The sequence below is a fragment of the Thunnus thynnus genome, chromosome 18 (genome assembly GCF_963924715.1).
Source record: "Thunnus thynnus chromosome 18, fThuThy2.1, whole genome shotgun sequence".
NCBI classification, from domain to species: Eukaryota; Metazoa; Chordata; class Actinopteri; order Scombriformes; family Scombridae; genus Thunnus; species Thunnus thynnus.
In genome coordinates this window covers 17,474,419-17,501,616 of record NC_089534.1, presented here as the reverse complement: position 1 = coordinate 17,501,616, position 27,198 = coordinate 17,474,419, and the positions used below count along the sequence as shown (strand labels likewise).

At 39.3% G+C, this 27,198-nt stretch overlaps 2 protein-coding genes across 2 annotated transcripts in view; one reads left to right on the top strand and one right to left on the bottom strand.

The window, feature by feature from the left end:
• usta (uronyl 2-sulfotransferase a) overlaps positions 1-8,247 on the top strand; it is a 57,791-nt gene extending 49,544 nt beyond the window's left edge. Inside the window, exons 6-8 of the mRNA XM_067571936.1 lie at positions 5,778-5,875; positions 6,015-6,172; positions 6,348-8,247. Coding sequence (XP_067428037.1) covers positions 5,778-5,875; positions 6,015-6,172; positions 6,348-6,640 — 549 coding nt within the window. The 3' untranslated portion in view covers positions 6,641-8,247. The remainder of the gene's footprint in view (positions 1-5,777; positions 5,876-6,014; positions 6,173-6,347) is intronic.
• Positions 8,248-10,484: 2,237 nt separating this feature from the next.
• slc22a16 (solute carrier family 22 member 16) lies at positions 10,485-25,669 on the bottom strand. The gene is made up of 8 exons (XM_067571931.1): positions 25,486-25,669; positions 22,419-22,895; positions 20,888-21,005; positions 17,396-17,954; positions 16,286-16,413; positions 12,993-13,102; positions 12,313-12,412; positions 10,485-12,094 (listed from the first exon to the last, which is right to left on the bottom strand). The coding sequence occupies exons 1-8, from the start codon at positions 25,527-25,529 to the stop codon at positions 11,900-11,902; spliced, it is 1,731 nt and encodes a 576-aa protein (XP_067428032.1). The 5' UTR covers positions 25,530-25,669; the 3' UTR covers positions 10,485-11,899.
• Positions 25,670-27,198: the final 1,529 nt, after the last annotated feature.

Sequence of the window (27,198 nt, the reverse complement as noted above, 5' to 3'; positions counted from 1 at the left end):
GTCTTACTAACTTATGGAAATATTTAGAACAGCTTTTTTGTTGGATAACTGCTTAGAAACATGCAATATGTATAGAAATAGTATCTCTCGGATAGAGCCATTTCAGAAAAGCATTGTCAGTATTTAGCCTTGGTATGCATTCTCTTTTTACTGCTGTACATTTCTGTGTCTACAACAACAATCTAGCTTACTTGCAATCTGTATGCAATGTGTATAGAAATAGTGTCTCTGGGATAGAACCATTTCAGAAAAGCATTGTTGTCAGTACTTAGGTAGCCTTGCTGTGCTTCTTACTGCTGTACATTTCTGTTTCCACAGCAACAATGTAGCTTACCTAATCAGAAGTTTTGCAGTTATGTACTCAATCATATCCAAGAACAGTGGATGTAAGCATATGCCACATTAGCATCTGTATAATGTATATAGCTGCTGTAAACTGTACCGATCACTGAAAAACAAGACCAGGTCAAAACCTAGTATATGGCTGGACTGTGTATGAAACGCCAGAGGGCTTTTAATTTGAAACGACGGATAAAGGAAGTGGCGACACGTGGCAACCAAGCCCCCAGGAAGTGTACCGGGCTTTGACTGAAACCAAGTACGCCAAGTTCGGACTTGCGTGCTTGCTAGATCGGACTTGGCAAGTTCGACTCAGCAATATAAACTTCCGAAGATGGGAGGAAGCAATACAATCATTCTGCAGTTGCTGACAGCAGCAGCTCAGCTTCAACACAACTGCCTGACTGTACGGTGACAAAATAATTTCAACTCAAAGTTCTACTAACACTTTTTTCTCACAAAAAAATAACCTAATTGACAGAGAGATGCAGTAAATTATGTTATTCAGTCTGTAATGTAGCTATAATAAAAATCCAAACTGTTATGTAGCTTAATAAAATAAAACAAATTGAATATAAACTGATTGGTTCATTTTAATACATTTATATTCATTGAAATGTGGTGACATCTGTACGTATAGAGCCCCAGAGGCAACGCTATTGTTCTGTCGATTAAAAACATGAAGCTTCACTTTACATTTGTTAGATTTCATCTGTGAGACCAACATTTAACTTCCAAAAGGAATTATATCATATATCAAAATGTCACACAACAGTCTCCTTTGGTAGGTAATCGTGAAACTATCCACTCGCCATACAGGAGTCAGGCTGCTAGCTGAAAATATCAGAGGAAATTTCCAAATAGGCATTATTTCTATAAACTGATCAACTATTGGGGATTTAAATGGTTACTTTCTAGTCTGAAAAAATGTTAAAACTTAATAAAGTGACATATTATATATATATATTATATTATAACAGTCCTACAGCAAATATTACAACAGCTTTTAACCTGGCTCAAAATCTGCCATCACTGCCGGTTGGTACGAAATGCATTTTGGGATACTTAGCTTCAGCCAACCAATGGTGTTACTTTATCACTCAGTCAGTCAGTCAGTCAGGGACAGACATTCACGTTTCAAGGGCTGGCCCAGCTGTTGCAGTCCAGCCAACAAATTACTGGCAAGAGGATGAATTTAGCAATTCACATAAAGGGCCACAGTCTGATGTGTAATAACTGTGGTGTCAGTATTCAGGAGTTTGAAGAAATGTGTATTATATATTTAAGGTAGAATTAAGATTAAGTTTGGGTTTAAGGATTCATCTTAAAAGCCAAGCCATTTCCTTTAGCTTTTGTGAGCTCATGTGCTGGAAGCAGCTGTCTACATTTTCAGTTTTGGAGTGGGACTCCACCAGACAGATCAGTGATGTGGAAATATTGTTAATGTCTCCTTCTACTTAAGAATTATAGTGTGATCTCAAGGCCCAGGCTTGACCCAATGTAACCCAATTTGTAACCCCTAAAGATGGAAAATTCCATAACACTCAGTAGGCCAAAATAATAATCATAATAATAACAATACAGCATTGATTCTCATCACTGATTTGTCCTTCAAATTTATTATTTGATTCAGTGTTGAAATATTGTTAAAATGAAGTATTAATGTCCAACGTGTTGCAGAGAGAGTTTCGGGGCTTGGAGACGAATGTCCTCACAAGTATAGCATTTCAAACACGTGTGTATCAGCGTGAGTGCCTTACTATGTCAACACTCGGAGTTCAGACTAGTCTTGGATATATCCCCTGCCTGGTGTACATTAGCCCTGCCTGCCCTGCCCTGGGTGTATATGAGAGGTGTCAATGAAAGAACACTGTCAGTTTGCTAGCCGGGGCCGAGGGAACCTGATGCACGTGTTACTGAGACATTCCTGTGGTCAGCTTGGATTTTCCACCAGTCCCCACACCCCTTTTTACACTCACATACACTGCACTATACAAAAGCATGCACTGGACACTTGAGCGCATAGTGTACAGTACACAGACCTCAGCACATTCAAACACACGAGATTGAGCACATAATGAACACATACTGTCAGTTAGGACTCTAATTATGAGCTTTTATTTGAAATAACATGGGTTTTAAAAAACCAACTCAGATTTAGTTGACAGCCTGATGGCCATGTGAGTATGCATACCTGTAAAATGTCCATGAAGTAATTCTGTGTCTCTACTGAACCCAAATAGCACAGATTCGTTCGCACAGCTCAAAATACTGGTCTAATCAGGTGAGCTTCCCACGGCAATGGAAAATGGTCCGCTGTCAGTTAATCTCATATTTACAATGACACATACACACTCTCCAACAAGTGCGCACATAACGAGAGAGGCTCCTCTGGCGTCAATCATGCCCTAGCATGCCTTGACTTTAGTAACAGTAAGGTGGTGTATCTGTCACGGGAGTGATTGCCTAAGGTGCAACCGACTCATGCAGTTCACTGGTTCACAAAAAAGGATCCTCAGGTCGATTTTAGATACATTTCTGTTTGCGACCTTCCTCACATTTTCTATATTATCTGGATACACTTCAAAGAGCTTAAAACAAATAAGAATTATCAGTTTAAATGTGATTTGAACCAGGTGTACCACTCCTATGCTCTGTGATAACAACAGAGTCAAACTGTCCCATGGGAAAGGTTTACATCATCACTTACTCCTGATTTAATTCATGCATACATTCCATTCAGCGAAACGGGAGGCCGTTTGACAGATTAAGGCCTGTTTTGCTACAGTTTCTGTGACTGCTCAGTTGGCTTAATCCACAGTGAGAATAGGAACAATGAGCCTGAGTGTGCACACAGGAGCTCTCTTCGAAATACTAATGGGTTTTCTAAAGAGAGTGCGTATTGTCTGTCCGCTGTGTGTGTTTGTGTGTGTGTGTGTGTGTACGTGTTTGATTGTGCACAGTTGTATATAAATGAGTTGTGGCTGGATTCCCAGAGGTCCCCTAAATGTTGAGGCATGAGGGCCCTGTATCAAGTGTCAGAGCAAAGTGGAGGAGGGACTTCCTGGCAATAAGCCATGTGTGTCGGGGTAATGGCGTCACACGTGGCACTTCCTGTCCGCCTTTTACTCTGTTTCTTTGTCTCTGGCTCTCACTTGTCTTTTATCACTTGTTTCTGTTTCTAAATTGTCTCATGATGATTTTACTTGAGAGCTCTGGTGCTGCTCTGCATTAGGCTAATTGTAGAGAAAGCCTGTTCGGAGTCCGAAGTTAGTTCATGTATCAACTGTAATGTGTCTTTTGAAATCTCTGCATGTGATTTATAGTTTTTCCCACAGAATATGGTGCCAAAGTAGAGTAGGAAACACTTATCGCAGATAGGAAACTGCTTCCCCTCCTGTGGAGGGAAAGGAGATATTCTCATAATTAATAACACTGGGTGTACCGACACTGTCTTTACTGACATAAAAAAAGAATAGCAGACAAAAAAATAAAACATAAGAAGAACAACCAATTTTTGTCGAAATTATCAATCAAAGAAAAGCAGGGCAAACTTATTTCAAGTCTGGACACAACACCCACACTAACAATACCACAATGCTAAACTCCTTTCTAAAGGTTCCTCTAGGATTTTGTTGTGGTTTCTTTGAAGAGCTTTCCAGTGGTTTGCTTCACTGATCACCAATAAGTCCTGTTGCTGGTGCATAGTGCAGCTCAGAGTCGTCAGTCATACAGTTCAAATGAACCCTACAGCCGCTTGGTGAGTCAGAGACACAATTGTACCACAGTGTTCAGCTGCAGGGAAAAAGTGCATAATTTATGTCAGGCCAGCTTATGTATATAGACCTCTGTGCAGGCCTTCACACTCTGTCTGTCATGGCCACCTTGTTAGAAGCTAGAGAGAAATCTCTGGTGTCAAGATATGTAAATATCAAATCAGTTTTATGATGTAGTTCAGTCTGTCTACTTTCTTCATATGTGTTCTATTCACCTTATATCATCATTCTGCTTCTGCTTCATAGTGTAATTTTATTGTCATTTTAGTGTTTTTTCTGTAAATGTAACATCAATTTCATGTCTTTCCATCTTCTGTTGCTCCTCCTGAGGTTTCAGTTGAAGTTGTTTTTTTGTGGGTGGTGGGGAGGGGGAGGGTTAGAGAGATGGAGGGTGTTGTAGGCTGTACAGATTTGTGATTTTGCGCACTATAAATAGAGGTTACTTGACTATTCCTTTTTTTCTGTAAACTGTCTCATAAAGCAGAAATGGCCTGAAAATCACTGTGAGCTTTATCGTTCTATCATAAACATGCAGCCAAAAAACACAACCAAACAAACCGATCTAACTGTAACTGTAACCGTGACTGTGTACGTGTCTCAAGCACACATACATACTCATTTACAATACACATGGTTTTGTGCCTTCATACATGTTTAAAACCATGTCAGTGTGCTGTGTGTTTTTTTTAAAGCTCATTCACCTGGTTCTCAGTGTTCACCTGCAGGTCCCTCATCCTCAGCAGCAGCCTGCGTCCTCTGGGAGGGTTTGGGTATCTGGCCCTGTCTGACTCAGCTTGATGGACCATGTTGACCTCAGTCTTGACTTTGACGAATTGCTCTATTTAAACCAGCCGTTATCAACTTATCAGGGCATAAATCTTAAGGGGAAGCTGTGACGTAATCATTACACTTTCGATTTGCATCCATTTTTAGGCCCCGTTCTCTCCTATACAACAAGCCTGTCAACACCTTTTACCTCATGTCTGTAGCTTGGTGCTAATACATGTGTGTGTTTGAGCACAAGCATGTGGCATATAGTGCGCCTGCGTGTGTGTGTGTGTGTGTTAGTGTGTGTGTGTGTGTGAGTCATGCTTCGTGCAGTGTTTTGTTGCTCAGGACTTGTTGCCATCCATTAGGCTTACGTCACCTGACATGGATTTGACTGCTGGTTCCACAGCACTCAGCGGCTGGCCAGCTTCACTCCTGCGTGTGTTTTTAATCTTTTCCTTTGTTTTTTCTCCTTTCATAATTTAAAAGCTCCCACATTCAAACAAGGAGTGTTTTTAAATTCACAACTCTGACTAACTTCTTCATCTTGAAATTCTTAAGTTTATTACCCATGATCACTGCATGATAACAAGATTGAACATTCTGTCCGAGTCCTGCGGCTAGTTGATGGTAATTTAACTTTACATTGCAAGATGGTGAACTTGATACACAACCATATTTTTGTCTCATTTGCAATCTCAGCCTCTAAGAGCAGTTTAGGTGAGCTTATCTTTGAGCACAGGATGTTGTCTGGCTCAGCACTTAACTTTCTCAGATGATGACTATCAGAAAGCTCACAGGGAGCAGTGCTAGCAAAGAGCTCCCTCTAGTGAGAGAAATACACCATTACAAATTCTGTTTGATTTCATGAATTGTGTGTTCCTCTGCTTTCAGGACATAAACGTGTGCATTCTAGAGAATTATCCTGAGTGCTCCAACCCCAGAGTTTTCTACATCATTCCCTACTTTTGTGGACAACATCCTCAATGCAGGTATCTGCAGACTCACAAGTAGCATGACAAAGCATTTTGAGATATTTTATGTCTGGTCTTGTAAGGCTGATTATTACTTTCTGTCTTGTTTATCTATTTGTTTTCCGCTACTACTCTCATTTTCTTTTGTGTGCAACAGGGAGCCAGGAGTGTGGGCTCTGGAAAGGGCCAAACAGAATGTGCTGGAGAACTACCTCCTTGTGGGTATCTTGGAGGAGCTGGAGGATGTGCTGCTCCTGTTGGAGAGGCTCTTACCTCATTATTTTACTGGAGTACTCAACATCTACAAGAGCCCTGGTAGGCAAATGTTCCAAATATACTTTTATCATGTTAAAATTGAACATTTATTCCTCTCAAAAATCTGAATTTTTCTTTAAAATGGTTTATTTTGTTTGATTCTTTGATTTGGATTCCTGTCAAGCTGCAGGCAATCAACTTCATCATCATTGTTTTGTACCATCTTTTTCTGCAGACTACAGGAAGATGGGGAACATGACTGGCACAGTGCGTAAACACACTCCCACTCTGGAGGCCCTGCAAGTGCTCTACCACCGCATGCGCTACGAGTATGAATTCTACAACTTCATTCGCGACCAGTTCCACCTCATGAAGAAAAAAATTGGCCTCAAATCTGTCTCCCAACCCCCCGCCTACTCACCTGCTTTCCTACGGGAGCTGGCCCTCCGAACCCCGGAGCCTCTGGATGAAGATGAGGAGCTGGATACAGATCTGGAGGATGCCAACAGCTGGCTGGTCCATCCTTAAGAACTGTCTGATTAACAGTGGACATAGCCAAAAGCTGATTGTCTAGAATTGGCTGGAGATAGCTGAAGGCAGCCTGAGGGCAACGGGGAAACGTGCCCTGTCTCTCAGCATTCCCAAGAAAAGTGAGGTGTGTTCAGGGGTGTGCGGATCCTGACGCTCGTCTTTTTACGGGCTCTGTTTTCCATCTGCAGTAGACTCCTATCACGACAGGCTCAGCACTGAGGACTGTGGGGTTGAGTAATTGGAAGGACAAAATGCTTTATTTAAAATTTGACTAAGGACAATGGGAAATAATATTAAGCTCAGTTTATTTGAAGTTTAGTTTTCATTTGAGCTTGTGTTGGGGTTCGTTTTTTTATTAAGGAACCTATCATCGCTGTAATCTCCAGGTGAGATTAGCACAAGATGTGGAGAGCTAAATCTGGGGTATTTACTATAGGAGAGGACTTCTGAGATGTTGCATCAAGAGAGAGGTTCATACATTATGAGATTGTTAATGTCTTAAAAGCTGGAAAGCCCAATAGGAAATGGTATCCATGAATAAAAAGAGTGCCAAAAGCCTTTATGTATATTAGTTGTAAGTGCCAAACCTTGTTAAGAGTTCCAGTAACTGTGTGACAGGAACCTCAGTGCACAGCTGGTGGAATTGTGACATAGTCAAGTCAGTTGTTACAGTATTGGTTTATAACATTTTGTTTAATTTGTAAAATATCATTAGGTATAAATGAGGGTTAAACAGTAAGCACTCAATTATGAATTCAAAGAATTCCAACAATGTGTGCATGAATGATTGAGTTTGACCAAACCAGCAGTGTATTTTAGCATAGAGTTATTATTTGGGACAGGTCATTGTTTGTCGAGAATTTAGGCTGGCTTGTGCATCAAACACTAAAAAAGTAATTACGGAGCATACTGTAATTTGTTGAATCCAAAGTTTGAAAGATTGAACTTGCCAAATACCAGTGTTTCTACTGCGTTGCATTACAAAACTGTATGAAGATACTGCACTTTTTCTGAGATCCTGCAGCAAAAAATGAGGGATTTGTTCACCAAACTGGATGCTAATTGCCTTTTATCTCAAATAAGATGATGTTACTGTTTAAAGGGTTTGTTTTCACTCTCAGAATATTACCATGAAAGTGTGTTTCTAGTGTTTCCAATCCCAGCTAAAACTAATTTCTAATTTCTCCAGCAGCTGTTCAGAGTGCATGTTTTTCCATCACTCTTGTAAAAAAAAAAAAAAACACCCAGAAAAGAGTAACCATAAGCTAATATATGACTGTCATCTATGTATTTCACTCTACCATCCTAATCTCCATTGTCTGTACCTTTACATTGTCCTGGTTTGTGTTCAGTGTTTCCTTTTTGCCAGTTTTTAATTTATTATTTTGTATTCATTTGCATTCCAGATAAAAAAAGTTCTCAGGAAGGAAAGAAAATGTTTTAATATCTTGATCATTTGTATCTTTGGTTTCTGGCGGCTATGAGACGATTCTTGGCATTTCAAGGGTGTCCGGAATGAGTTTATATCAACATCTGAAAACTGGTTAACAACAACTAATGCAGTCCATCATTTTACGGTCTTTAAAATAAATGTGCTCAAACTATTGCAGCTACTGTGTCTGCTTCACTGGAAGATGGTTTGTTGGTTCATAATAGGCTGTTTGTTTTGAGAATGCCAGCCTGCCTCATCTTCAACACTCCTAAAGTCCTCCATGCTTCTCCACATATCAGATTTATAACCAGCTACTTACAAAGCTGCCTACACATCCAGCCCGTCATTTATTTTTCTAGATGCATAGCTTTCTCTTCCCTGCAGCAGCTTACCCATGACTCCACTCAAACTCCACTCATCTTCCTTCTAGCTCCCCAGCTGTGACAACCCCAGTCAGGAGAACATCTATGCATCCCCTTTAAAATTATTTATAAGAAACACATCGTACTCCCCTCTCAGTCTTCCTTCTCTTCGTGCATTTGGTCCTGAAATTCAAAAATGTATACATACTATACGACTATAAGATGCAGTTTTTGATGAATGCTACACAAAGGAGTGTTTGTTACATCTGTCATCTTGTTAGATTGTTGCATCGATCCAAGAATTCCTTGCTATTGATTTCTTGTATTTTTTACCAACCCAGGTAGCCTTTTCACCCGTTGTCACTTACTATGAGCTAAAGCAACAAGATGCAAGAAAAGGTGAAATATATGACAACCAAACATCGAAGTAGTCTCACGACACAGAGGTGTTCAGACCTAAAGAAGGAAAAACTGCCTTCTAACTACAAAAAACAAACCATCATCAAGCAGCTCACTTTGATTCGGAGCAACTGTATGATAATAATAGCTTTAACACAGGCAACACAACCTCTACACAAGCTTTAGAAATTACGGAAAGGGTTTGTCATTTCATTCTTTGAAATAAACATCAGTCACTAGCTGTTGGATCGCGTTTCAAACTCTCAGCTATATTCACTTCCAAATATGACCAGCAAATGGTGTCCTCTTCCCATGTTTCCAGGATCGCTCAAGCGCACTTGAGTTAATAAAAAACAGTGTTTGCAGTCAGTATGGTGTGTATTATTGTACACTTAATGTGTGTGCATGTGGGTCGGTAGAGGCCAAGAATGAAACATGAGGCAATAAATATGGATATATTCACCAACTGTAGTTCAGCTCTCCCAGAAACCGTAACATGAATACTGTATTTAATGGGCCATAAAATACTGCCATTGTTTTTTTTGCCTGTTTCTATTCCATACACAAGTTACAAGAGTTTATACTTCTATACTTTTCTTCATTGACATTTCCTTCTCCCTAACATTAAATTCACCCATCACAACAAACTCACCCTTACCATAACCTCACTTTCCAAAAATGTCTGCACTCTGTAAGTCTAAAACTCAATTTTGCAGGAATAGAAGAAATACAAGAGCACACACATATACAGTACAGTGCACACTGGATGGAAATCGCTAACAGAATCTTCACTCCATGGTGTCCAGTACTAACCACACACTATTTGGAGCATCAGTGTCATAACAGAACTGAAAGTTCACATTAGCAGTTTGGTTCTTAACCTCTAACCAGACGTTCCTTTTTTGTACACAAGCCCAAAAATAATGTACCCAAAATAAGAAGGTTACTGTTCTCCAACCCTTTTGATTACAGTCAACCCTGGTCTCATTTAAAAGGTAAATCTTTACATTTTTCAAACCAGTACATCAGAATGAGTATAAGTGATCCTGAAAGCAATACCACCAAGGCTAAAGCGTCCCATGGCAGGGAGAGTATCACTGAACAGGTTATGGTTCAAGTAAAGTGCATAGCTTCAGCTAGTCCATCCACAGAAACACATATACACTGGCACACACATCTGCAGAATTTCTACTCTAAAGTTGAACACAGAGGCTTTGTTCTTGTGTTGGGTGGTGCAGAGGGGGCTTGCTGGGTGTGGGGAACTCCTCTCCACCAGCGAATAGGAAGCCGTTAGTATCAGTGGGCTGTTCCCAGACCTGCTCTATATTCCTTGTAAGACAAAAATAGTTTTCCCTTGAACCCCACGAGTCCCCTTTTGGACAGCCAGAGAAAGAGAGAGAGAGAGAGAGAGCTTTAACTTGCACAGCAGAGCAGTCACCAATTTTTTTTTTTTTTTTTTTGTATAAGCAAGACATAATTAAAAAGTATACTTTAATAATGAAGAGGCTAACAACATCAGTGTTAGCCAACTTATTTATTTTGTGATAATAAAATAAAAATAATACTCACAAAGTAGCTATTCATACAAAAAAAAATTATACTGTTGATTATGAACAGTTCAGAACTGAATGCCTGAGTAATGCATTACTTGTTTTCCTTCAGTTTAAAGCACCACACAACTGTTTGATATGAAAAAATACATGCTAGTGTACTACAACTGTTGTAGTTCATTCCTGTGTTTGGTCCAAACATCCCATGATCGCGTCTTGACTCGAAAATACAGTAATGTTGTGTTACTTCATATACAGTTGCTCATTTCATTCAGTATGTCCAGCATCTAGATTTCATAATCTAAATATACATGTAGAAAGTGAGGATACTGACTTCCATGTACTTCACTATTGTACTCACTAACACACACACACACACACACACACACACACACACACACACGCACACACGCTTAAAGTTAATCTAAGTGATGGCATCTTAAGCAAGATGGAATCAAGGATAATGTCAAACTGAGTGTTAAATTAAAATTTTACATTCGTATAGTTTCACAGTGATAACCAAAAGTAGATGCCCTGAGATTTAAAATGACTGTTGAAAAAAAGATTAAAAGGTGACTTTAAAATGAAAAATAAGGCACTTCTTTGATATTAGAATAAAATATTCTATTATTTGGGTCATGACTCTACAATGTATGTTTAGAATAACATTGCATCCTTATGCTTTAATCCCATGATCTGCAGTTGATCATGATTCATGATTACTGGTACATTAACAGCAGCTGGCTGTTGTAACACTTACATAGTCCCATTCACTGTCACTTTCCACACATTTATTTACAACTTGGGTCTGTTTTTTGTAGTTTTGGCCATCAGTCCTGTCAGTAATAAGAATGCTCTACTCACAAGTTAGGTGATTGCTGATATCTGTGAATAGAGCAACATCATAACAAAGATGTCTGATGGTGCAAGAAACACAAGCTGTCTTTCAGTTGAGCCTCCAAATAAAGTGGTTTAGATTAATCGGCCATTACCTTCGATGAGTATAATGTGTAATAGCAATGATGGCCAAAACTACAAAAATAAGAAAAAAGACTCATAAACTGAAATGATCCTTTTACATCCTTCATATTTCCTTGGTCTTGGATACACAAGATATGTATCACACACGCGCACACACACTACACAATACACACATAGCACATGATTTTCCTGATAATCAAAGTTCATGGACTGCTCTGATTGGACTATGTCTGTGACTGACCGTTACATTACTGAGATTTGAGTACGAGCAGAAAGGTTTCTGTAATGTCTCAAGACCCTTTGAGTACTAATCTGCTGGTCACTTTGCAGAACAAAATGTCAACAAGCACTTAATTTCAACTGGTTCTAATAAAAGTGTGTTCTTTTTTCTTTTTTTTTTTTTTCAACAACCCAATAAATCAATGATGTCACTGTTTCAGGTTTTGGCAGCCATCATCTCCTCTCTTTTCCTTCCACTCTGTTTTTCCAAAGCTTCTCTCTGTGTGTCTGTCTCTGTCCAGCAGTGTACAGCTCAGGCACTATCCACATGTTGGTTCATCTCCAACCCATCCTCAGCGTCTTTATTGCCCAGGGCTGAGTTCCTCTTGCTCGGCTCGCGTCCCAGAGCTTCAGCTTCTTCCAAGGTGGTTGTTAGAGGCTTGCCCAGAGTCTCAGGCAACAGCAATGTCAGCACTCCGATAATAAATGCCAGGATTCCCACGATTAGCTACACAGGGTCATGATTTTAAAAAAAAAAAAAAAGGAAAGAATAAATTTGTTAAAATTTGTTTTGTTGCCAGGATACCTTTGTAAATAAACTATAATGAATGGGAACAGGGCACAAAGGTGGCTAAATGGCAAAGGTTTGCAACTTAAACATAAACAAAACATTTAAAAAAAAAGATGTTCTGAGAGAGACAGCTGCAAGTAAACATGTATGTATACCTGAGGTAGGTAGACCCAGACGTCAGCCAGGTATACACAGAAGGGAGCCACCACACTGCCAACACGGCACATCATACTGCCACTACCTACTGCCAGAGACCTGGAGGAGGAGCTTACACAGTCAGCTGAGTGCTATACTGTATGTCATGGCCATCACATTATAGAAGACAAAAATGAGCATCACCACCAACATATACAAGAGTTAATTACTGTAAATTCCCAGCAAAAAAAGCTAAATTATTTGAGGGTTGTTACGTTATGAAGTGTAGCATAACTTATCTACACATACAGAATGATAGAATTATAAAACATATCATTTTAATGACACTCATGAGTCTTTCATCCTCGATTATTTTTTTCCTTAAACAGCAACTCAATGCTAGCAGCCTTATAGACTATGCTGTGCAGAATGTAAACAAAAATACATTTAGATTTTTTTTTTTTTTTTTCTTTAAAGTTTATTAGGTAGTATTCCAGCTTCAACAAATAGGACTGCCCAAAATGTCAATATATTAAAAGAGTGGAGACCAAACTAAACATTTTCTTCTTTCAGGTTAATTTAAGAAGCATGTTCAAACAAAAATGTCTTTAAAAAGACAAATCACAAGTAGATTCTAGTTCAGAGTCATGTACTCTATGTCCCAGGGAGCTTTACGTGATCTGATGCTCTTAACTCTTACCTGATGATTGTCGGGTAAAGCTCACAGGTGTACAGGTAGATGAGACCAAAGGCGATGGCGATGGCAAACTTTCCTGTCATGCTGAGAGCGATGGCCAGCACCTTGATGTCCTGTAGAAAAGACAAGTGAGTTTGACAATGACAGACAAAACCTCCCATGGCAAAACTTGTGCTTTTAGAGCCTTTACCCAGTAAATGATATTACAAATGATATATATAAATGATTTTTTCATACTCAAAAACACAGACACTTGACCTTTGACCATCAGGCGCTTCATCAGACTATCATCAGACATTAATAGTCAAGCTTTAAACAAGAGCACACACTACCTTACAGTCCTCCATGGATGGGTGACCTAAAGTGCATGCTGACTTGATTCTATTTTACCAGATCTGCTGATAAGTGATCTAATAACTGAAGGAATGAATGCCCCCTCAGTGACTCTATTATTGCTTTACTTAACTGTTATACATGGTGGCATGGGAACCGTAAAACAGAACTGCTTCTCTTTACGTATCTATGCATGCGAACACTGCATGCGAGTGTCTGTGTGTGTGCATATATAGATGTGCATTAGTATTTCACTCACAGCATCTCATTATAACTGTCATGTCAAAAATAAGGTAATGTAATACAGTGAAGAGGCATCTCATTATTGTGGCTGGCTATTAGCTGGAAATTTAATTAATTATTAAGTAGGTCAAGTCTCAGATTAACTAGAATATAATACAACAATATGTAGGAAAATGAAGAGGGGTGGGTAAAAAGCTAACTATATTAGTGTCATGTGCTGGAGTACAGAACTTTAGTCATGTAAATAATATATTTTTTAATCCTTACAAACAAATATGTATAATAAGCTACTAATGTAGACTAATACAAAGTACTTTTACTTCAAGTTTACTCAAAGTCTTTAATATATATGTACAAGGAGGAGTCAAGCATTTAATTTTACTGTGTATTCAAGTGTTTTAAATGTGTATGTGAATATTTCATGAGTGTGTGGGAACAGTACAGTCAGAATGAAGAACTGCATCGTCTGTACTTGTAAAGAGAGCTGTGATATCAGGAGCTCCAGTGGCTCTCTAGCAAACACTTGGAGAACTATAACTCAGCCTGGCGTTATAACCGGGATACCAGGATAAAGATACACACAGCGAGAGAGAGGCTGTGTGAGGTGATCCCATCCTAATGATTTATTTTTAAACTGTTGGTCTGAATTCAACCATCTTTATTTTAGGCTCCACTAATGTTAAGTGACGTTAAGTTCTTTATTATTTTGTGTTCTTATTTCCAAGTGTATTTCCACCTATGGTGTGGAGCAATCATTGCTATGGTTTGTTTACATGGTATTTGCGGTGCAGACATTGTGTATGTAGTCACATGTGTATATAGGACACACATAGGGTTGTTTGTGTGGAAATAACTGGTTTCCCTGTCCTATGTGAGCTTGAACACTGGTAACCTCATTTCTACTGTGAGTGGTCAGTTGTGGTGGCAGAAGTGATTTTTTTTCATCCTGCAGAGACGCCAAATTTGCCAGAAAAATACAGATTGGGGTAAGTAAAGTCACTGAAATAAGTATAAATGTTAGGCTTGAGAGAGCTATTACTCCATTATATATAACTCCATTACTAATAGAATACAGCACAGACATATTCAAAAGCGCTCAGAGTAGATAAATAGGGAGACTGTTACTTTCTGAGACATTTATAACTGAATGAGGTCTTTAGCTGCTTAAGTTAAAAACACTAGCATTACAAATCTTCAAAAACATATGAAAAAACCTGCTTAACAAGTATGTATAGGAAGCTCAGGCCCAGAACAGAAGAGCACACTGTGCAAAGATCTATAGAAAGAACTACAGAATCTATAGAAAGTGTGTGACTAATGTCAAGTTTGCTGAGCACTGACAGCATAAGAAGCTGAGTGACACACCCCTAACAGTGATGAATTAGAGAGCAAAGAGGTGTCAAACAAGAAGGAGCTTAGGTTAAAAAATAAACAGGGTAGAGTGAGGCAGGCAAGTTATAAATACAGGTGAGTTTTCTTATGAGTTCAGCCTTGACAAGGCTTTGAATCAAAAGATCTTTAAGAGAAATACATGCTGAACACACACATACAGTATGTGCTGAATATAAGGGAAAGAATAGATACCCAGTAGCAAAACACATACTACAGTATACTGCAATACAATGTAACCAACCGGAAGGTGAAGAAGTTGAGAGAAGGAAGGAAGAGAGGATATGATAAGTTATCTTTCTCATTATACTGAAGTCTGTTTGTCCGTTAATCTGGTCTGATTGGGTGGCGAAAGTGTCCATTGTACATATTTTAAGCCCTGTCACTAAGAAACTGTTGCCAAAACAAGTTCACATATTCTATTCTGGTCATTAAAGGGATTCTGAACACTTCCATCCTCTGTGAAACTTATCTCTCATATGTATTAGCATTACAGATTGTGGCATGTTTGCCAAGGGAAGATATATTTGTCTTTGTACGTAATTTACTAAAGAAAGTTGCAGACACTATGGTATGTGGGGCTGTGTCACGTCTGCAGATGTATTTTCATCAAGTTGTGTCTGAAGTTACTACAGTGACACAATCAGAGAGAGGAGAGAAGAACATGATGGATAGACTAATCTGTCTTTCTCCAAGTCGTTATTTTTCACCTTATGTTTGTTGACCTGCTCCGTTCAGAATGGCTTTCAATGTCAAAGGTCATGTTGACTCGGACATTAAGTACCAGCTGTTTGCCAATTCAACCATAGGCAGTACTAATTTCAGTCACAGCTCAGAACACACACACTAGGAAGTGCCAGTGTGTCATGTATCAGGGCTTAACAGTAACAGCAGTCCAGTGGCTCTGGGAAATGTCAGGACAATAAACTCAAGAGCTAATGGTCCAGACAGATTGTGCCAGTGCAGAAAATACTCAAAATAAAATAGACTATTTCTGTTTCTAGCTTGCCCCTTTCCCACAACTAACAGTCACAACTTGTTGACAGCGGTGTCACTGTGACAAGTGCGATGCTCCAATTGTGGTCAAAAATGCAAGTTATAGCACATAACAATGAGAGAAAGAGAAGCATTCCTGGAAAGATAATTTGCCTGTATTGATGATAACAGAATGATTTGTGTTGCATCTCACCAGTTCCTCTTAACTTTTTGTTTATAACAGAAGTTTTTGTAATGATTGAATAGATCGTGAACATGCATGCATCTAAGCATGTGAGAAAGGTGAACAACATGAGTAATAATACTTGGAAGAATGTCACTTTATATTTACATACACTGGGGACCACAATGATGAGCATACAAGCGATCCCGGCTAGGAGCAGAGCTGGGGCACAAGTCCTCTTCCTGCCGATCCGGTCCATTGCAAAACAACCAACCAGATAAGAGGGGAGCTCCACTGCACCTGGAAACAACCAATCACAGCAGCTCTCGGTCAGAGGTTATCGTGGCAGTGACACAGTGACACCATGACATTCTATCTAGGGGACCTAAATAACCTGCATCTGAAATGTTGGTGACGCTAAGCCTCCTAAATGTGCTCCAACATATGTCTCCAAAGAAAAAAGCAGCCTTTTTTGTATGATCTGTGTTGATGTGTTTGATAAAGTGAAATTCACAGACATTATTAGTAGCAAAAATATTAGTTTATAGATATCATTTTATGAAATAACTATCTTACAATGTACACAGTTTGTGTATTGAGAATGAAGGTTAATACTGGGTTTTGCTTGAGAAAAGCCCATCCTGTCAATGAGCATTACATTTCACTTAATCAGTTCTTGATTTGTTAAATAAACAATTTTTCGTACAGCTATTTTATTGATTTTCTGTAAAAACCCTCCTGTTTACCCTCTTTATTACCAGAAACAGAACAGTTGACAAAGCCAAAATGGAGAACAGCAAAGTATCTTACTGCTTTCTCAATGACATAATATTCCCCTAAGTAATATATTTCCCTCCAAGTAATATATGACCCTATATGACCATAGCACAAACGCAAACAGAATTGTTCACACTGTGATTCTCCAGGCAGCTTTAAATAGTACCCTGCTCAACTTGGTAACCAGGGTCGGACTAAGTTCATGGCTAAGATGCCTTTTTGTTTACATGGGAGGAGGCAGATATGTAAACAGGCAACCTGAAAAAACCTCCAGCCTCAGAGCACACACACTAAAACAGACCAACACGAAGAAACACATGGAAACAAACACACAGCCTGCATTTAAAAGTAGTGCGGCGGTTGTCAACAGTAATCCATCCACCAGTAAAACCTCAAGTATCTCTATATTTGGATGACCCAAGAAGGTTGTTATTGAATAATTGTGCAATATCATTACTACTATTTTCCTTGTTCTTTCTTGCACACTCATCAGCCAAACACTTACCAGCAAGGAAGAGGTTAATGTACTGATTTCCTCCTAGGTTGACTGAGCCCAAAGAAAAGACGTAATAGCCCAGGCTGCCGATGAACCAAATGGCCCACACTGTGCATGTGCGCCCCGCCATCCTCCAACTGCCGAAAAGATCCAGGATGGATAGTTTCTTTTCAGACTGCAATGGCCGCTCCTCTGACTCCTTCTCCAGCAGAGCTCTGCTATTCTTGTCCTCTGGCTCCAGGAGATCCTCGGCCCTCATCCTGCACTCAAGGCCGTTGAAGCGGGCTATCGTGTCTAGTAGGGTTTGAGTTTCCTTGTAACGGCCCTTGGCCATCAGGTAAAAAGGCGTCTCGGGGAACTTCCAGCAGAAGAGCAAGAAGGGCGAGGTGCATATGGAGAGGATGATCTGGTAGATCCACCAGACCCGCACCAGGTATCCAGTCAAAGCTACCACCATGATGCCAACTGCAAAGGCTGCGTGCACATGCATAGAAGTCCATGTGCGTACCTTGAGGCCAGTGAACTCGGTCACGTAGACAAACACCACCACCAGGTAGCCGCTGGACACCTGCCAAATGAAAGGAAGGAGGCAGGAGGAAGAGAGGAAGGAGGATTGTAAGATAGAATGAGGAAAAGGGTGAGGGCGAGGAGATGACAGAGGATAGGATTGAAGGAGAAGGGGAGATATAGAAAAAGGGTTAAAATGTTCTGTTGATAAATAGGCTTGAGAGAAAGAAACTGGACATTGTAATGGTCAACTGCAACAAAAATATGCTAAATACATATATAGGGATGTGACAATACAACTTTTTCTTGCCCAATACCAATTTCAATACCTCATCACAGGGTTTCTACCAATACAGGTCCCCAATCTGAAACAAGTGCTCTCTTTTTCCCAAATTGGAAATCTGTATACCACAGTGCATGGAACTCATTGGGATCATTTTTAAGTAACTATACCCCCAATTCTGTTAGCTCCCTCCCTCCCAGTATATTTAGAAAATGCAGCAGAGGACTGTGATTGTATGGGGGGGTAAGGCTGCATTCACACCAAATCCAGAAGTGCGGGAAAAATGGCAGTCATCCCGTTCATTTGAATGGGGGCAGTGTGTTTATGCTGCGGGAGTGCAGCCCAATATCATGCTGCAGTGGCCAATCACATAAGCTGGTGAAAGTTTCTGTGTGGTACCTTTGTTGTAGCTGAGTTAGCGGCTCTACTACGTGAGGCTCTCCAGTGTGTGTGTGTGAGTGTCTGTGGGGGAGTGTCAGTACGTAGCCGTTAGGGCGTTAACATTCTTTTTTTATATAAATTTCATGATGTAGACAAGTCCCAACCGGTCGACTCTATGTCAGCATTGGCCTTACAAGGTTCAGGGCTGCTTTAAAACACTAGGTGGTGAGTTGAGCCATTTTCAACCAATGAAAAGCAGATTTTTATAAATTTGGTAAGAAATGTCAATATTAACACCATCATTTATATGTTACATCACAGTACAGACATATCATTTAGTTTACAGCTCAAAAAACATGTTTAAGTGTGCAGTACCTCTTTCAGTAAAGTAATATGAATATGAAACTCTGGATTTATAATAACATTGATAAAGTTGATTTGTAATGTGGTTTGGTCATGCCTGGCCAATACCCAGTCTGCATAATAATATCAATATCTGGCAAATCAGATTGGTGCATTCATATAACAAATTTTCAATAGACATACTTGTGATATAGAATTAGCAGCAACTATTCTGCTTTTGTCATACATGATAGTAAACTGAATATCTTTGGGATTTGGACTGCTGGTTGGACAAAAAAAGATGAAGATTGAAGATGTCAACTTGGACTGTGAATGGCCATTTTCCAATATTTACTGACATTTTATCGACAAAGTGACTAATCAATTAATAATAAAAAAATAATTGGCAGTTTAATCAATAATGAAAATAATTGATAGTTGCAGTCCTAAATGGGATAATGCTAAATGCTAAAGTTTGCTGACAATAGCTAATATTAGCCACTATAAGCTACTGGTTATACCAGACACTTTAGCTAAAAGGCTTTAGCAGAAAAACCTCTGAGCGTATTCAACTGAGCAACGATTTGTTTTATCACTTATGAATTTAATTTTTCATTTGTAAGAGGAAGAATATGTTAAATATGCAAACATATGTTACACGTTTAAGGCCTCTGGATTGCCTCCTGACCATTTTTCACATAAAGCACATCTATGAGACACAGGAAGAGTACATCAGTAGTATGTTGATATATGACTTAAATATGTTTAATGTTTTTTTTTTCCATGCCAGTTCATTTTAAAAAAGACATGTCTAAATCTCAGTGTGATAATCAGGCCGTAAATACCTGCTTGTCAGACTGAAACTACACTGTGTTAAGCGCGGCTGTTCAGACTGAGTCCACGCTGTCTGAGAGTCTGAGTCTATGTGAAAAACAACAGCTGTAGCTGAGGAGAAGTTGAGGGGGGAAGGGAGAAGACGGAGAGGGGTGGAACAGTAGACAGACTGTGTAAGCTCTTTCAGCACAACTTTTATAGCCACGCGGGTCTGTAACCGTAATGACTCCCTACCTTTGGCTTGTAAACATGTTCTTTTATGCACTTATTATGTGTTACTCTGTACACAGAAACAGAAATGTGCACACACACATAAACATACAATGATACACTAATTGAACCGACCGACTTTTACCAGTACACAAGAGCTAATTTCGTTTGTAAGACGTAATCTGATGTTTACACTTTAGACATTAACCTAAACAGCATGAGCAAGAACATCAACTCAACTAAGATGTAAATGTCATACACAGAGATCTATGTTTGACATGTTTCGCTTAACAACTCTTTAAACTTCAAATAATAGGCTTTTACTACATTATAAGACTGTTAGTATTTCATCTTTATCTTGGCTGTTTTTCAAGGTGGATATGTTGAAACAAACACTGCCTAAATATAACAACTTCTTCCTAGTAATGAAGAGGGAAGAAATGTCCAGTAAAGGATCCACAGTTATAGTTTGTTATATTTTTTGCTTATTATATTTGTTATTATCCACAGCTGGTGCAAACATCTTGCTTTGGTTTGAGTGTTGGCTTGACTGTATGAGGTGGCTCCTAATATGTTCAGGGAGAACATTAGCAATTGGCGGAAAGATTGTTTTGTAGAACATTTTGTGAACTGTTTTGAGCATCCAGAAATTACAAACACATAGTGGGCCTGAAGGAGTGTGTTTGTTTACAAGCTGGGAGTGGAAAGTAAGGCACAGGCATTAATAACAAAGATTAGTTTCCAAATGTCAGCATTCATAGATTGATATTAGTGTTTTAAATGGCAAATGGCAGCGGCAAATTACCTCTATCAGCTAAATTTCAAGTTTCGGAGTCTGCACTGAATTTCATATTACAGCAGAGCCAACAATGACACGTGAACACACAGATATACAACCAGGCTTTGTAGAAGTAGCTACACAAACATACAAGCACTGAACTCACCGTGGCAAGGAGAAATCGGAGCACTACAAATAAATAGTAGTTTCCAGAGAACGCCACACATACCCCGAGACCAAACTGACAGAGGCTGGTGAGCATTAGGATCCTCACACGACCAACCCTGAAGGAGAGAGACACCCATGCAGGTAGAGGAGAGAAAAAGAGAGAGAAAGTAAAAGATAAAGAGGCAGAGGGACAGAGAGAAAAACAGGTAAGCAATCTGTGAAATAATGGATCATCTACAGTAATTATAAAAGTGTACTGGGGGACTTGAAACAAGGTCTACAGGGCGCAATGCTGTAAGCAAGGTATGACTAGATCAACAGTATGATGTAGGTATTGAATATCGTATATTACATGTTTGGATACAATTGCACAGAAAAGTTAAATAAGTTCGAAAGCTAGCTTTACAATATGTTTACTGTGACATTAGAAAACCATTAAACGTCAAATTTATGTGGATCTGGTTACAAGTTCAAGCCCAAACTGGTCAAATAATCATTCATTCTTCCTGCAGCATTGTGCAAGTTTGTGGACTGACACTTCTCTTCATGCCTTACAGATTTGCATCAATTTTCCTGCACAACGTCTAATAGAAATTATCTGCATTAACAGTATAATATAAGTAAGTGATTGCCCTTTGCTTACATGGAGGAGATGCCACAACATCTTTTTGCCTGCTAAATATAACGTAGGGCCATTAATGACTGACTTGACCTCACATTGACATCTAGACTTTGACAATACCCACCTCATAAAAGCACTTGGCCCTGGTGAATAAGAGCATGTATAAAAATTGTGAAAAGTAGCATGAGGTGCAGAAAGGTGCTCATCCATAATAACCACTACCGTCAGCACTTAATCCTGACCTGCTGCATCTTAACTCTGTTAGTGTGATCCGTTACATGAGATGGTTGGGCAGACGTCAAAGCAAGTGTACCCTCAGCTCCAACTTTATCAGACTAAAGTCCTTCTCCTAAATGCTGACCACTTCAGCCTGGTCTGAACAGCCAACTGCTGTTTGGCCAGGTCATCTGATCTGTTCAAAGTGTGCCCAGACACCTATTATCCTCCTGCCACTCTCATCTTTTCTTCCTCCCTTTCTTTCTCTGAACTATCTTCCCTCTATCCCATCATCCACACCGATCTGGCCTCAACTCTTCCTGCCTCACTGTCACCCATCCTTCCTTATCAAGAATCTTATAATCAAGCTCATGAGGCAACTGTAGGTGTACACTCAGTCAGTGTTCATACGTCAGCCACTGAGCATGAAAGAGAAGAGTATCATGTTTCATGTTGATGCAGAAGTGCAGCCATGTCCTCTGAAGTTGCATGTACATGTTTACAGAATTATAAATACAGGACCTGTAAACCAGATTCTGTAATACATTAATATGTGCTGTAGTCCCCATACACAAGTGAAAAGAACTTCCTTATATGGTGACACATCCTACAATATACCTCCCCTCTCTAAACACCCACTCTGCATGAAAAGTACCCTCCCCTTCCTCCCCATCATGCATCCTCTGCTTACCTGTCAGCAATGTCCCCAAACACCAGCGCACCAATCAGCACCCCTAACATGAAGGTGGGCTGGCACAGCTTGGCCAGCCACTCTCTCTCACACACTAAATCCCAGTCGGTAACTATGCTTTGGTAGACTTCCGTGTGGTCATAAACAAAGTTCCCATTGCAGGCTGTAACTGTTTTGTTGCCATCAAAGTTGTATGTAAAGTCTTTTGGGTTGGTGCGCAGGGCGCACTGGCACCGGCTGAGCTCCCATTGTTGACCGTCAGCCGTCCTCACCACCAAAGGCCCAGTCCCTGCTTTGAATACTGGCAGGATGTCATCCAGACTAGATCTTGTCAGGTTACCGTACAAGACATCGGTGATGTTGCCGGGCACACTGCACACAAAGTTTGGAGTCTCGACCAGGAAGACAGAGGCCAGGTAGTGGATCCCACAGGCTACGGACTGGAAGACTGCTGCAAAGTACAGACATGCCTGAAATCTGGACAGAAATAAAAAACATTAAACATATGCTGAAATAAGAACTGGAGAGGAGATGATAAGTGATTTGGAGGCAATCATGTTGGCCTCCCATTTAACAAGTAACTGCAAAACGAGTGGAGAGTGTTTTGACCAAGTGAAATAAATACATTCATTGTCGAGACATGTAAACAGCAGTAGTTTATTTAATCAGCCACATAAAATGTGTTTAAAACAAAAACTCAGTTGTTGTTGTCAGTGATATTTTGTTATGCAAGAGGAAAAAATTGCATGCAAACTATATGAAATGGACATTTCCTTTTGTGAGAAAATCTGATAAAGAAGTCAACAGAATTCAACATTTTTATTGGCTAAAAAATTGCTGTGAAATCCACAGTAATTTAGTCAATTCCACAGACAAAAGCCAATTTAGTCAGCTCTTGTGGCAGTTGTGCTTGTTATACTATCTGCCTGTTTTTAAACATTTTATATTTACATTTATTTTGGCTTAAACACAAGCACCTCAGCAGTCATCTGTTTAGATCTGTTCTCGTGTACTAACTCACACAAACAATGCTGTCTCTGTTGTGTAAGTTTCTTAGTTTTCACATAGAAAACAGTACTTTAAGGTAATACAATTGTTATCAATTCGGAGTTTGATTATTACTCATCAGGAGAACCTGAACCTGAGATCCCATGTGCGACCAAATGGATGCTGTTGATGGAGACCTGACTTCACTACCACCTTGGCTGTCCTCTTCACATTTTACTATACATTCACAGTTGAATATAAGGAGGAAACAACAACATCGCTGGAGTCTGTTTAAAAGGTATTGCTCATCAACACTTTCAATCACATCTTATTTCCTTTACATTCTTTCTACTTGCATTTTCCCTGTGATTGCTAAGATTGCTATTAAGATGTCTGTAAAAGTTTGTTACAATAGGTAATTAAAATCTTGTTTGGTGTAACCTATTCTACAAAAGCTTATTTCTATGTTTGACAGTCTTAAAAATGTTTGTTTTGATCATAGCTTGGTTATTACACAGGCAGTAATGGTGAAACATTTTTGTTTTTTTTATCGAAGCAGTGGATGCAATGCACTTTAATATGATTTTGGATCCAGCTCTGCTCTCTCTTGGCTGTGTGCCCTGAACTGATGACCGCCTTACATTACTTTTGCAGCAGTAAGATTACATTAATTCTAGGGTGAGTTTTTTCCTGTATGCTCATGCTAAAACCAACTGTAAATCAACATTTTAAAGCTTATATTTATCTTTTTCACCCCTGACGATATTTTATGAGGATTTGTTGAATTGTGGCTACAGATTTAAACAAGCTTCTTACATATTTAATGTTGTCTTTGTAATATTTTCTAATGTTTGTAATATATACACTTGAAAGTTGCAAGTGTAAGAAAGTTGCACATGGTCCCTGCTACTGTTTTGGCTAGATGGGAGATGGTAGAATATTTTCAGAAATTATAAGAACTGGAAACTGAAAACATTCTTATTTACAGTGTTGGGTTGAGGCCCACACAGTCCAAACATTTCCTGCTGTTGCTACTTCACATTAAAAGCTTCTCACTGGTGTACCACTGTGTGGCTTTTATTATGAAGCATGTACAGGAAATGCAAAACTGTTTGGACTAATGGTTAGTAAATATTGGTCTACACAGCAAAATGTTTTGTGCTGTTTGGTCAGCAGATTAGTTTTAGATATTGCAAATGAGGATTGATAAAAGAGGAAAGAGCCACAGTGAGCTGGTAGATGAAGCTGCAGGCAACAAGCTCTTTTACTACAGTTTGTGTGAACCGGTGCACTTCTAATATGTCATTAAGGTAAACAACTTATTTTGTTCTCCTGTCCTGTCTGAGAGAAAACTATTTATACTGTGCATCATACTATTCAGGGTGTGTATTTCTGTCATATGGAAGAAGGCCATTAGATTTCTGTAAACATGGTATACACAATCTCTGCACACAGGGAAAGATATTTACACATAAGCAAACATGTTTGTTTCTGTTCAACAGTTAACAATAAATAATTGGAATACTGTATCATTATTTTACTATTTCATTTTTACAGTTACGATTCCCATACATGCTTCTTTGATCAAGCTAGACTTAATTGTCTTTGATTTTAAGTACAGTTTCTTTAACTTACATTTTATGGTTACAATATTGCCACTGTAAATAAAAACACAGTAAACTTACTGTGATTTATTTTACAGTATTTTAACTATGTTCGTCATTTTTCAAAAAAAAAAAAAAAAAAAACACAAAAAGGGAGCAAAACAGTTCCTCTAGCTGAAGACTCCCCCACCACTGAAGCATTGTAACGGTAATAGATAAAAAGTTTTATGCACAAATGATGATAACTGGGATTAGAACTCTTATTGTTTTCTTGGTGTTTGTTTTCAAAAATGCATTCGTAACATGGAAGAAAAATAACTTACAGTAAGTGAAGTTAATATTCCAAAGCTGCCCAACTGGCTGTTCAATTGATACCACAAAAAAAAAAAAAAAAAAAAAAAAACGAACTCATTCACACCACAAAGAATATATGCCACCTTCACAGATCTGGAAAACAAGCTTATTGCTCATAATACCTTTTGAAATGCCCAAGCTGGTCAAACAAGGCCTCTACGGTCATTTTCGGTGTTTGCGTCTCTCTCCCCGGCGGGCAGCGGATTGTGAGCGCTGCAACCCTGAATAATAATCTTCGGTTTCCACGGAGCGCAGCGAAGGTAGGAGGGGCGCGCACACACACACATACAGACACACAAATACACACACACCCAGACACACTCACAGACACAGACTACCCCACCCCCGCGCCAACATAACTGATAGATATCATCAACAATATGAAAATAATGATAATAGTTTTGATTTGAAAAAATATACACATATACATATACACGCATTATTTATATATACATACATATATATATAAATATATATACATATTAATAATGAAAAAAAGAAAAAAGAAGATAAAAACTGTGTGTGTACATACAGTATGTCTGTGTGTGGTAATATGATGTGCTTTATAACAGTTTGCCGGGGAGGTGTGTGTGTGTGTGTGTGTCACTGTTCCTCAGAGTGTGGCAGGTAAAGACTTACTCTGCTGTATTTGAATTTGGGGAAATATTTTGTTGGGACTGGCTGGAATTTTATGCATTCTGCTATAAAGTGCAGCTCTGTCTCAACTTGGTCTTCCTTGCACAACTTGGCAGAACCGCTCCTCCATGGGGAGCCATGATCTATTTTATTGTATCAGCCTGTCTGGATGGGCAGGCTGCCCTCACTGAGTCTGTACTTTGTGGAGGTATTTCTTTGCTTAGTGTCAGTCATAGTGGTCAGGTAATGTGCTGTCTTTTTAGGGCCAGATAACACTGCATTTTGATTGACTGTAATTGGTTTGTTCTCAGACTGATCCTGAGTCAGAACAGGGTTAGAAAGTGAACTAAGTGTCAGGACCAGCTGAGTGAGTTTTGCTCAGCTCGTGGCATTGCAGGGCTTTGTAGTGATAGGGGTGGGGGTCACTGTTTTTTAGATGAAACCAATATTTCATTGCTCTTTTTTGAATTTTGATATATCTGTCTCTCTCTCTCTCTTTTCTCGTTGATGTGAGAAATGAAATGAGTCAGGAAGGCGTCAGCAAAGCCTAACTGTATTTTTAACATTATCATATGAAGAGAAACGTCCTCCCTTCTTCTTAGTAATGCCCCCCCCCCCCCCCCCCCCCCCCCCCCCCCCCCATGGCAGGGTTATACTGCTCTTATCTATCTGATGTTTTGAAATATCACAGAGAAAAATTCATATTATCTAAAGTTTCTGTTCATTCTATCCTCTTTAGTGAATCATCATATATGCCTATTTGATCAAGCTAGACTTAATTGTTTTGGCTTAAATTTCTTCTTCTGACAGTAACTGTTTCCACCAGCCATGATAAATGAGCCCTTGATTGCATCACACATTCTCATACAATGAAGTAATCATGATAAGTGATTTCTCAGTGAAAGCCAGGTTATTATGATTAAATACAGAGCATTTAATGCAACTTTGGAGACGCCTGAAAGCCTTTTCTTAGGCCTCAAACACAGATTATTTGGATAAACTCTGACACGTAACTTAATCACAACCCTGTAAGGACTTCAATTTTTGCTTTACCACTGATGTGTACAGAATCAGCCTTGAAGCAGGGCTGCTTGCTCTGTTGTAAATATATGGTCCTTAAGTAACATCCATCAATGTAACAGCTGGCCTCTGACATCATGGAGCACTATGTGCTCTGAGGTGTTACCCCTGTCAGGATC

Excerpts from the sequence above, each read along its gene's own strand:
- slc22a16 (XM_067571931.1), bottom strand. The coding sequence starts at position 25,529 with ATGACCGTAGAGGCCTTGTTTGACCAGCTTGGGCATTTCAAAAG. Across the intron at positions 17,955-20,887 it reads TCCGATTTCTCCTTGCCACG|GTGTCCAGCGGCTACCTGGT; the intron begins GTGAGTTCAGTG and ends TTCATTTGGCAG. Across the intron at positions 12,413-12,992 it reads CTTTACCCGACAATCATCAG|GTCTCTGGCAGTAGGTAGTG; the intron begins GTAAGAGTTAAG and ends CTCCTCCTCCAG.